This window comes from Cataglyphis hispanica, chromosome 2, assembly GCF_021464435.1.
Source record: "Cataglyphis hispanica isolate Lineage 1 chromosome 2, ULB_Chis1_1.0, whole genome shotgun sequence".
NCBI lineage: Eukaryota > Metazoa > Arthropoda > Insecta > Hymenoptera > Formicidae > Cataglyphis > Cataglyphis hispanica.
In genome coordinates this window covers 8,230,365-8,242,971 of record NC_065955.1, presented here as the reverse complement: position 1 = coordinate 8,242,971, position 12,607 = coordinate 8,230,365, and the positions used below count along the sequence as shown (strand labels likewise).

The following is a 12,607-nucleotide window of genomic DNA, read 5'->3' as shown; positions in this document are numbered from 1 at the left end:
TAATTGATAGGTAATATTTCGAACTGATATACACATTGAATTGTTGGTACTCTTCCTTACCACAGATTCTCATCCTTATCATAGAATAGACTCCATCTATATATTTTATATGCTATGACAACTTCCAACAGTGGCGGGATAAAATATTTAATCACCTTACGTTTAAATCTCTCACAAATCAGCTTTCCGTTTAATATACTATTAAAAATTCAGAAGTAAAAAAATTTCAAAATAATTAAATATTATATTTGAGTATTTTTTAATAATTAATAAACTATTACATAAAATGACAACAAATATTTTTAAATTGCGTGTTCTCAGCAAAAATCCTGAAACAGGTCTCTTTATGCTCCTCTGCGATAATCCGTCACTGATTCGAAGATCTGTCAGCTGTGTTCAAAGTGGCGGATCGTGACATCGTGAGTCGTTCGTTGCTCCACAATATATAAATCGCGCTATTCGGTTCTCCGAAATGCCGAATTTCACGAAATATCATTTCGTGCTACTCGTTATCTCGTGCGTGTCGTTCGGTAAGTGATAAAATTTCGATCACTCCATTTTCTCCCTCTTTGTTATTCTCTATGATCTTTATCACAGGCCACGCCCTGGAATGCTACGTTTGCACGGATCAGGACGGTAATCGGGATAAGTGTCTCAATACTATTAAAACTTGCGAACAGGGACAGGATTCTTGCCTTACGGAGATTAAGTGGGGCAGTAAGTTCATTGTCTATACTCTCTACACGCAGTCTTTTTTTGAGGTTATGTGCGTTGTCGCTCAATGTTTTTCATTTGTGTCTTTTAATTTAAATCAATTACTATTGATTATTTTCAACAAATTATTTAATTTTTTATTGAAATCAATAAATAAGTATTTAATTAATTGAAATATTAATATTGATACTTTAAATAGCAATGTGAAGAATAACAAACAATATGAGTATTTTATTTTTATTTGTAAGTTTTTAATCAAGAGAATAGCCAAGTTAAAGAATTATTTTTGAATATAATATGTGATATAATGTGTATGATATTGAATTTTTACATATATAATAATATTGTAATATGACAAGTTTGATATTTATTATAGGTACTCCATATTGGACTCAGGGTGCCAAAAAACAGTTTTATGTATCTAAAAGATGCGCCACTAAAAAGGAATGCGAAAGATTGCAACGAAGCACCATGCCCGATTGTATTCACCTCTGGTACCAGGATTGGAAGTGTTCTTCTTGCTGTCAAGGTGACAGGTGTAACTATTATGTTATTGTAAGTATTGTCCTTCTGTGATTATAGTAATTTGAAACAATATATAATATAACTAAATATACTTTATACTTATTTCAGTCTGGTGGAAACAAAACAAAACTACATTATGGAATATTTGCTATAACAACTCTGATCTTGTTGTTAGGCGCATCAAGGTTTTAATGACATTGATCCTGCAGAAATGATTAGGGTTGACGTTTTAGTCAGCTGACAAAAAATTAATCTCAGTATTGCAGACTGAATATATAAAATCTCTTTTTTACGATAATGAATATTACACATACAAGATAGTTTTATATTTTTCTAATATGTTTGAATGCATTATGTTTCAAAAATATGATTTTTTTTATAATGTACAGCTTTGTCTCAGAATATTATGTTTTGTAATAATAGATTTATAATAATGTTTAGATTCATGTAAATTACTCACCCAAATGTAAAGGCTTTATAGTAGTTAATTATTCCACAAATATGTTTATCAAGTTTAAATCTCTATGTGTTCTTAATTGTATTGTAAGATATATAATCCGTCCATTTGGAACAATATGTTCCATTTGTTATATAATATAATATACTATATATATATATATATATATATATATATATATATATATATATATATGTCTATATATATGTGTGTGTGTGTGTGTGTGTGTGTGTGTGTAAAAAAATTTATGCATTTTTTAACAAATATTATTTGTTATATATACATAATACAGGATCCGTCCATTTTTCAATAAAATTATATTTATAGCTAACAACTAAGTGTTTAATCTTATAGAAATAAAAATTTAGAAGTAGCAACTGATATTGAAATTGAGAAGTAATATACTGATATTGAAATTGTATTCACTCTTATCAATTTGGGTAATCTTTTGTTTTTACAATTTAGCAAAACTCATATAAGCGAAATATATACACGAATAAATAGAGGACGCTGAACTCAAGAAAATATCGACGTGTCTGCTTTATGATTGATCGTATTATCATGTGTAGAGGATAATCAGTATCTGCGGAAAGATAAGCAAAATAAAGAGAGTAGTTATTACATACGTCAAAACAATTTCAAGATCGTCGCGTCACCCCGTACATTCTCAGTATATTTGAGAGTGATGTTCAGGTGCGATTGCAGTAATTGCAGGGAAGCGGTTTCGCGTACAGCTGAGAGAATCACTTTGATCCGGTCAAATAAGTACGTATTACCATGAATGTTATCACATATTAAGCTTATTTTAGACGATCTATAATTTAGAATAAAATTTACCGTTGCGATTTTAGGATACAGAAAATATGTATTATAATATTAAACATATTATAGTATTAAAATATTATGCGGCCTATAAAATAAAAAATAAATTTCTGATTTCTATTTTATTGTGAATTATAGATGGTTTAAAATAAGTTTAAGAAAAATATTTTGTGATGAAAAGGTGTTTTGTATTATGAACTTTTTAAAATTAAGAGACTTGTAGTATTACTATGCGTACAACAATATAAACTTTATATGTGTGTTATACTTAAAAGATACATGGAACAAAGACACATTAAAAAATGAATAATGTGTTAGCAAATTTAGGATAAAGTCTGCTTAGCGTGCGTAAACTTCACAATAGATATGTATATCTGTCCTTATCTTCTTCGTTAATGCTCATCACAATAATCTGATATTTATATAACGCATCGCACTCACGACTTAATAGAAACTTTTTTTAAGATAATAGTTATCATTTTCAATGTCAGACAATGAAAAAGTTATGAGAAACATTGTTGATGAGATTTCATTCTCGATATCAGATCTTTTTTCAACTTTATATCTTATAATAATTAAGTAAAATAATTTGCGGCTAAACCTTCTAATTAACATTCGGCGATCAGATTTTTAATAAATCGAATTGCTTAAAAATCCAATACTATCTTAACTAAAATCTAAATATATTAATCATTTGAATGGATCCAATCGAGATTAGGGAGCGTTTAATTCGATTCTTGAAAACGTTTAAGTGAAGTGAAGAAAGAGATATTTGCGTTTATTCGCAATAAGCAGTTGCTTTACTTGTAGAGATAATGCTGCCGTTCTGTACTAGTAACGAGACAATTCGACCAATTGAGTAGGCGCCCCGACGTGCGGCACGTCGCCACGTGATTTATATATATAAGTTCTTTAATTAGGTCTCTTTAGTCGCGCGCGAACTGTTCGACGGACAGTTTCATAGAATTCATTTTGTGAACGTTCTCATATTTTCCTTGCAAAAAGATGGATTGTGCTTTAACAAAACTCGTCATGGTAAGTCGTCAATTACGCAATTTGTCTCGCGAATTATCCCGATCAATATTACAATATTACACATTTACAAAAATATCGATTCTCGAAGCGAGAACGTATTTATTTGGAATAATATAAATAAATTAGAATTAAGAATATAAGGAGGTTTTTTTTTGTATTACTTATTAACAGTTCGTGGTTTTTCGTGGAAATAATTTATATTTTGTTAAATAAGTGCAGCTATTTATATAATACGGTTATTTCAAAGCGTGCCAATTATTACAATGAGAGTGAATAATGTGAATTTTAATATTTCCTTTTATTTTATCGAAAAGATTATAAAATTCCAAAGAATCTCATCTCCAGCAATCAACTTATAAATATTACTGGTGTCTGTTTAAATTACTAATTGCACATTCTTTTTTCAGTTGTATAACATGAAGTGGAAACTCCGTGATGTGTACAAAGTGTTTAGTCGTAAAAAGGTAGTGGACATTACTCAAGACTCTAAACTGGCGAGAGTTTTGTCGACTCTCGATCTCACAGCCTTAGGAATTGGCTCTACTCTGGGAGTAGGTGTATATGTTCTCGCAGGAACTGTTGCAAGATCCACCGCTGGTCCTGCCGTGGTCATTTCATTTGCTATCGCCGCGATAGCATCGATGTTCGCAGGTATGCACTTATATCGTCTCGACGGTGATAAGGGGTCCATTCGACGAACTTTATCGATTTTTTTCCCTCCTATTATAAATCATCTAATTATTATAGCATATCGAATATTTCTTTATTCCTTTCTTAAGAACTTTGATAAGGGAAAGGATCTCGCAGAGAAGAGATTAAATATTGAATAAATAATAAGCGTGTCTATCTTCCGATCTTATTTCCACGCCCATTGCTGTCTAAGCAAACCTCAATCCCGGCGCTTGAAATGATGCAATCTTCGCAGAAAATGATACGCAGAAAAATAGCCCAGCATTTTGCTTTGCAAGACAGAGATAAATTTATTAACACGTCTAGTTTAAGGATTCTTGGGAAAAAAAATATTCCATTTAACGAAATAATCGATAATCTTAAGATAAGTTTGGTATTTAATCATTTCGTATATTCGACAAATAATTATGTCGTATGTACATATCATTTTAATAAAAGTTATATTTTATTATACAATTTGACATAAGCTTATTTTTAAAGAAAACGTGTATCTAATTATATAATCTCTTTTATTAAATATATTATCAAAAAATATCGGTATAAAAAAACAAAGAGTTTGAACAATTCATAGTCTCATATTAAATTAAACATAATTTGAATTATATTACATTTTTTTTAATGCAAAAGTAATGCATAAAATTTTTTTTATATAAAGTTTATATAAAGTCCGATTTTTTGTAAAAGTTTTTTCTACATAAAGATAGAAGAATATGTTACGAAAATGGTAACATAATAGCTAGTTGCTAATAATTACTAATACCAGTTGTAATTTTGTCTTCGATATTCTATATTTTTTTATAAATACAATAAAAAAAATTTTTTATCAATCAAATATATTATGATTAAATTATAGTTAACATTATCATGCATAATAAAAACAGAGAAAGGAAATTTACTTGACTCAAAACGATGCTCATATATCGGCTTTTAATATTCATTCATAAAAAATTGGATTTATTTTTTAAAACAAATAGAGCTACGTTTTCTATTCTTTTGCAATGTATTTACTATTTAAATTATTTGTGTTTCTATTAAATGCACTCGTTCTTTTTTCTTCCTAGGACTCTGTTATGCCGAATTCGGTGCACGAGTGCCGCGTGCCGGATCCGCATACGTTTACAGCTATGTCACAATGGGTGAATTTGTAGCATTTCTCATCGGCTGGACGTTAATATTGGAGTACGTCATCGGTTCTGCTAGCGTGGTACGCGGTCTCAGCACGTATGTCGACGCGCTTTTCAACAATAGCATGAGGAATGCCTTTGAGTCGGCGGCGCATATCGACATTAATCATCTATCGTCGTATCCAGACTTTTTCGCGTTTGGCATTACCCTGCTATTCTCAGGTGATAAGAAAACACTCTTAAATCTCCAATCGATCCAATTAAATGTGTATTTTATCAGCGAAATAGCCCTGAGGTCCCCTCTTATAATTCAAATGCGTATTTCTCAACAATCTCTATTATTAATTTGCCAATTTGTTATGCAATCGCATAGCAATAATAAAAATGGCTGAAGCAATTTGCAATTTTTTTCGTAGTCGCGCTTGCTTTTGGAGCCAAGGAATCTTCGCTAGCAAACAATTTTTTCACGTTGGTGAATCTCTCTGTCGTACTTTTCGTCATAATTGCCGGTTCTTTTAAAGGTAAGCGCTCTTTTAAATTTATTTTTTCTTTCTATATGTCTTGGAAAATTGTTGAGCTAATAATAATAAGTAGAACTAATTACGTATTATCTCTATAGATTACTTTACACACAAGGCTGGCGATATTTTTCGATAATAATTTGTAGCTTAACGCACGAATAACTGCATAGTATTATTTAATAATGTTAATGAAATAACAAAATACTAATATATTGTATTATAAAACGGTTGAAAAATTGTTATACAACTCATAAGTTAAACTATATATAATGATAGACAAAAATGTATAAAATTTGCAATAATTTATAGCTAATATTAGCAATTGGAAAACGGAGACCAAGTGCACCGAGACGGATTGCAAATTTGGAACCGGCGGATTCATGCCTTATGGCATATCAGGCGTCATTAGTGGCGCAGCCACGTGCTTTTACGGATTCATCGGCTTCGATTGCGTGGCCACTACGGGGGAAGAGGCCAAATATCCACAACGATCCATCCCCATAGCGATTGTCGCGTCTCTGACGATCGTCTTCTTGGCGTACTTTGGCGTCTCGGTAGTACTCACCACTGTGTTACCGTACTATGAGCAGGATCCTGAAGCACCGTTTCCCCATTTGTTCAAAACGATAGGGTGGGAATGGGCTAAGTGGCTCGTGTCAATCGGAGCGATTTGCGGACTATGTGCCAGGTGTTGCCCTTTGTTACACTTTAAATTAAAAAGTGAATGAGGAAAATGTATCTCGCATATTGATCGTACATACGCTATTCTAAAGAAACTAGAAATAAGACATATATTATTAAAATATTTTAAAGATATCTATAAATATTTTAAATATATCAATTATTTCAGTCTCTTAGGCGCGATGTTTCCGCTACCGCGAGTGATCTACGCCATGGCTTCAGACGGATTAATCTTTAAGTGGATGGGCAAAGTAAGCTCACGATTCCAGACTCCGATCATGGGCACGCTTTCCGCCGGGCTTCTTACAGGTTCGTCCATATATCTTATCTTCATATGATCAACCAAATGATATAATTGTTTAATTATTACAGGCATTTTAGCGGCGATATTTGAACTCACGCAATTAGTCAATATGATGAGCATCGGCACGCTGCTGGCATATTCGATTGTGGCTTCTTGCGTACTTATTTTACGGTGAGAAATCACAACAATTCGGCTAATTTCACGTTCAGAGTTTAACTGATTTTTCATGAATTAAAACTGAAAATTGATAAAATATTAATTAAACTAAAATTGAAGTAAATTGACCAGCATAATAATTAGATTAGCCAGCATAGGAATTAGATTATACTCTTTCACTGATTAACAAAAATAATTAAAACCTTTTTTTTGTAGATACGAAGAAAGCGATGCATACGAGAAGAAAGGCGATCGTGATCCAAGGACTTTTATATTTGTTATGAAACAACTGGTGAACGCGAACAAATTAAATCATTCCACGAAACTTACGGCGCAGATCGTTACCTCTCTCGTATTTTGTTACAGTAAGATTCGTTGTATTTTTATAGATTTTATTATACCTTAAAATATCTAATGCACACTACTCTCTAAATTCTTTTGCAGTCGTTCTTTGTTTTGGAATCGCTATTTTGTTATCAATGTATATAACCGAAATCAATGATGGAAAACCAACTTTCATAGTACCACTCACTGTTTTATCTGGCGCACTCGTGCTTACTCTCTGTTTCATTTATTTCCAACCGGTTTCCGGCAAGAAACTCACATTTTCGGTATGATATATTTTTTATATCTATTTCTTATACCCATATGATTTTTATGTTAATATTGTATTAATATTTTTCATCATACATATTAATCCGCTACGTCAATATCTAGAGCCGTGCATGTCTTTTATATTTTCAATGTTATTGAATATTATTTATGAATATATCAAAGTTTCAAATTAATAAGATTAATCTTATCTTATCTCAAAAATTGTCGTATCTTAATTAATAATATTATCAATGTTTTTCAACATTTTTTATATTAATATATGGAGGGGGATAATATTACGAATTAATAGTTAAATAGCAAATATTATTATGGGACCATAACATTCATTAAGCAATCATTACATGCTTATTACATTAGGTGCCGTTAGTACCATTCTTGCCGGCGATCAGTATACTTATCAACATTTATCTTATGACGATGTTGGATAAAATGACATGGGTACGATTTGCTGTGTGGATGGTAGTTGGTAAGTATATTACAGGGAGATAAATGAATGAATTTCTTAGTGTATTGAATGTATCTAATTATATTACGTGTTTTACCGCAGGTTTGGGTATATATTTTGTGTACGGCGTGCGGCACAGTAAAATTCGACAATTAAAGTTGCCAGCGAGATCAAGCGATAACGATAATTCATGGAAAGACGCTGACTTTTCTCATGCCACATGAAAAAAGTTTCTTGCAATAATATCTTGTTTTATTTTAATTTATTAATTAATAGAGTTTGCCAATGAGATAAACGCTTTTAAAGTAACATAATGTTACATTTAAAATACCTGCAAAGTATTAACTCTCTGGTGCGATATGATTTCAAAGTAAATTAATGTTAGCTTTTTTTATATTAATCACAAAAATATCATTTCACTATACATATACTATACATCTCATTATCAATATATCAGTAAAATTTTATCAGAGATATAAAACATATGTAAAACATATGTATCAATAATCAAAGTAAAAAAAATGAAAATAATCAAATAGTAGAATATACTGATAAGTAAAATAAATAAAATTTATAACAGAAAGAAAATCATAATATCATGTATATAAAGAATTAATTTAGTATTGCAGAAAGCTATCTCAGTAAAATAAAAATATATTCCATACATGAACATTAATTATGTAGCATATAGAAATGTTTTATACGTTTAAATAAAATAAAATAGAAATATTTTATACAATAAATTGTTTATTGTCATACTAGTTGCAATTTATAAAAAAATAACATAAAATGAACAACGATAAAAGTAACATGATTATATTTTTATTTTGTATCTACATTGTTTTCATTGATGCTTGGTATATTGAGGAAAGCACTATAAGAATAAGTGTGTCTGTGTACTCAAAAGTATATATTTATAAATATATATATTTTATGTATATATATATATATATATATATATATATATACATATATATATATATACATATATATATATATATATATACATATATATATATATATGATGTATATATATAAATAATTTTTGTTCCAACTTTGATCATCAAAGTTTTCAGCATTTATGTTAACGTCTAGACGAATGAGGCCTGTATCATATACATGAGAATGTATTTGGCTTATAACTATGACAGGAACACAACTACCCAGAAGACGGATAAATTTATTTATATTTTTCGAGCAATTGATTGACATAATCGATGTACGTTTGCTTCGCTATTTCTTGCGAAGTGTCTTTTTTCTTATTCCAGGCATCCCACTTTGCTTTTCCTTTCAAATCCAGCATACCAGGTTTAGCTGAAAAATTGTGATATTACTATATAATATAATAATATAATTAATTTTTTATATACGGCTTAATAAGATTAAATTGATTAAATAAATAAATAATTATTTCCATATATATGTAACGTATAATTTCTGATATATTTTATAACAATTTAACGCTCACAAATATAATAAAATTTTTATATAATATTATGTCAAACACGTACAATATATGCGCGAAATTAAATATCTTATATCAAATTTTTGAAATTTATTTTGATAGGAACTTACATGTATTATTATCGCCAATTGTAGCTTGTTTAAATAAAGCGTAAAGTTCCAAAAGCTCCTCATTAGTAGGACGTATTGTAAGCTCCTTTATAGCTGCAGCAGCTGCTTCAAATTGCTAAAAGAAAAATACAATCTCATTATTTCATAATATTCAAAAATTTTGAAATATTCCATTAATTTCTAATTTATTAAAAAAAAAATATTACATAAATTTTATTTATTAAAAAAATACGATTATTAAGCACACTAATTTATATTTCAACGACGTATTATGTCTGTTTATAAATATGGATAATCTCAAAAGATGTCGTAATAGTGACCTTTGAGTCAGTAGATGACTTTGCGTTAAAATCTTAAAAGAAAAAGGTTTTTGAAACGGTTAACAAATTTCAAAATCACAAATCAAAATCTTATATTTAAAATTATGAATTTAAATATTATATGTGCTAGTTTAAAATTCTTAATTATAAATTTTTTAAAAAGAAAGAGGAAGAACACACAAATCTGTAAGTAATACTGAAAAATTTTCACACTCAAGTCAATGAATGTGAACTCAATTTTAAAATTTCTTGCCATCACACCATAACTTCCAAACTTTCCTCAGACGAGTTCATTTTCGATTAAATAATGATTTATCAAGTGCCCCAAATTTCTCTTCGGAGAAATGCATATGATAATATTGTGCACGATCGCAATATGAGACCAACGAAATTAGTATGCTATGTCGTTGACCGATTTTCGCCGCTTATTTCCGCTTTAAAATTAATTTATCGATATATTGACTTGCCTATAATGTACTTCCGAAAAAATTGATGCAAAACGGTAAAAATGCAAAAGTCGAGATACGTCTGTTGCGATAAGCAGAGCAGAAACAAAAAAAGAGATATTTGCATTACCTGATCGAGAGACATCCTTATAATAAAACGTCTGATTTCTTTGTAAGCACTGTACTTTGTGACCAATGATCGAATGTATCCACAACTTAAAAACGTTTATCCCCACCTCGTGAAATTCATCGCGCGAGCCAGAGTCGAATGATATAAACCTCTTTTTTTTCTAAACATTAACATTTTTGATTTATGCACATATATATGTATAATTATTTCACGAGTGTTTTTCATTACAATTTTGTAATAGTGTTGTAACAATAAACATTGCCTAAGGAAAACTAATGCATCGTAATACATTTGTTTACTGTTCTTACAGTTAAAGAAAAAATACAAGACAAAATAAAAATTGAAGATATTGTAGATTGACACGATTTGATGAAATAAAATAGACGTGTAATAATTTTGATCATATAATGTGTATAATATATATAATGTAAATATATAATATAAATATTTATATCAATATTTAATGATCCAAAAACTAAAATCATAAATAATCATTTTAACATTTTTAATTATTAATAAATTATAAAACAACAGATACTTTTATAAAAAGTTATGTTGTTTTAATTGAAATAATATTATATTATTTGTAAATATCTGATGAGTGCGACAAACTATAAATAAGAGAGTAATCAATGCCCTTTTTTATTTAATAAAAATAAAAAAAATTTCTTATCTATATAAAAACCACAACACATGATATATGATATAGTATGTACGCACGAAGTTATTATGAAACGAAATTGAATGATACGATTTGCTGAGTACACAAAATATCTGTCATGTATTCGTATATTATTTTTTTTTGTAGCTATAACATCTATTTATATAATATACATCAGCATCCCAAACCCTTATTTGTGAATATTCCCAATTTTGCATCAATTTCTTCTAAATGAAGATATCGGGAAGAATTATAATTTGCACAATTTGCAAAATTTTCCATAAATTAAATTAATATTTTTGTTAGAATTTTTTTTGTATTATAAACTTGATAAAATTTGAAATTAATTTAAAAACAATTTATTCTCTATTTATATATTTCTTAATTTTTCTAAATAATATATTTTATATTTCCAGTTATATATAATTTAAATATACTTTTTTTCAGTACTTTTGTTAACTTTAACTTGGAACTTTAGAAAGGATATGAAAATAAAAATTAGTTTGGTACAGATCTAGAGTACTTAAATAAATATGCAATACCGTGTAACGGTTCTAAGATCAACCGTAAAAAACTCCGTTAGAGAAAATGATATTCTACAAAAACTATAAAATATTTCCGCGACCTTGCAAACTTTATGTACACTGAGAAAAAAAAGTTGTTGATTTGATTAAATGTGTTCATGTAAATGTGATTATTGTTTCTTTAATTGAAATATTTAAGTATTTAAGTTAAATACGACATATTAAATTTAACATGACGTATTTGATTTAAATACTTAAATATTTCAATTAAAAAAATAATAATCAGTTGAACACATTTAGTCAAATCAACAACTTTTTTGTCTCAGTGTAACAGGTCGAAAAAATCAACGCTGAATAACGTTGAACAGTTATTTTATATGTTAATAAAAAATACTGTATGTGTAACAAATTAAATAAATTAGAAGAATTAAACCTTAGAAATCGTCTCTTTTTTACTTCACAAATTCGTAAATTTTAATCTTCAAAATTGGAAATTGATTAATAATCTCTTTCTATTTTATATTATTCTGTTTATACTTTAATTCTTCTAACAAAATTAAATACCTTTTTTAAAACATTATGATACATTCAGATAATCCATGATTATTTGTAGATTAATTGATTCTGTAGAAATTAATTTTGCAAAATAAATTTCTGTAGATTAATCCTTTTATTTAGCTGTTATAAATAAAACACGATACCTGATCGAGCGACATTTCGATGTGAATCCGCTTCGAATACGAGCTGATAGTCTACTGGCAGTACATAGCAAGCATGATTCCACGTTTCCTGATCGTTTAGAGTTTATTGCTCTAGCATGAACTAGGTGGGGAATGCGCGCATCTAGAAGTGATTTCGATAC

The 12,607-nt window shown here is 29.0% G+C and overlaps 3 protein-coding genes across 5 annotated transcripts; 2 read left to right on the top strand and 1 right to left on the bottom strand.

The window, feature by feature from the left end:
* Positions 1 to 370: 370 nt before the first annotated feature.
* Positions 371 to 1,813, top strand: LOC126858801 (prostate stem cell antigen). Its single transcript, XM_050609397.1, has 4 exons — positions 371 to 530; positions 598 to 717; positions 1,091 to 1,269; positions 1,348 to 1,813. Exons 1-4 carry the CDS (start codon positions 473 to 475, stop codon positions 1,429 to 1,431), a joined length of 441 nt encoding a protein of 146 aa, XP_050465354.1. The 5' UTR covers positions 371 to 472; the 3' UTR covers positions 1,432 to 1,813.
* Positions 1,814 to 2,044: 231 nt separating this feature from the next.
* On the top strand, positions 2,045 to 8,403 carry LOC126858762 (cationic amino acid transporter 2). 2 transcript variants are annotated; one of them, XM_050609303.1, is made up of 11 exons: positions 2,045 to 2,461; positions 3,961 to 4,204; positions 5,305 to 5,589; positions 5,784 to 5,888; positions 6,198 to 6,576; positions 6,739 to 6,878; positions 6,942 to 7,044; positions 7,246 to 7,394; positions 7,474 to 7,640; positions 8,002 to 8,110; positions 8,192 to 8,403. In XM_050609303.1, the coding sequence occupies exons 2-11, from the start codon at positions 3,970 to 3,972 to the stop codon at positions 8,311 to 8,313; spliced, it is 1,794 nt and encodes a 597-aa protein (XP_050465260.1). In that variant the 5' UTR covers positions 2,045 to 2,461; positions 3,961 to 3,969; the 3' UTR covers positions 8,314 to 8,403. The 2 variants fall into 2 exon arrangements, with proteins under 2 accessions (XP_050465260.1, XP_050465259.1); XM_050609302.1 differs by lacking the exon at positions 2,045 to 2,461 and adding an exon at positions 3,411 to 3,553.
* A 492-nt stretch (positions 8,404 to 8,895) lies between these two features.
* LOC126858807 (acyl-CoA-binding protein homolog) lies at positions 8,896 to 12,593 on the bottom strand. Of its 2 annotated transcripts, none has more exons than XM_050609405.1 (3): positions 12,447 to 12,593; positions 9,665 to 9,779; positions 8,896 to 9,403 (listed from the first exon to the last, which is right to left on the bottom strand). In XM_050609405.1, the coding sequence occupies exons 1-3, from the start codon at positions 12,459 to 12,461 to the stop codon at positions 9,270 to 9,272; spliced, it is 264 nt and encodes an 87-aa protein (XP_050465362.1). In that variant the 5' UTR covers positions 12,462 to 12,593; the 3' UTR covers positions 8,896 to 9,269. The 2 variants fall into 2 exon arrangements, with proteins under 2 accessions (XP_050465362.1, XP_050465361.1); XM_050609404.1 differs by lacking the exon at positions 12,447 to 12,593 and adding an exon at positions 10,561 to 10,698.
* Positions 12,594 to 12,607: the final 14 nt, after the last annotated feature.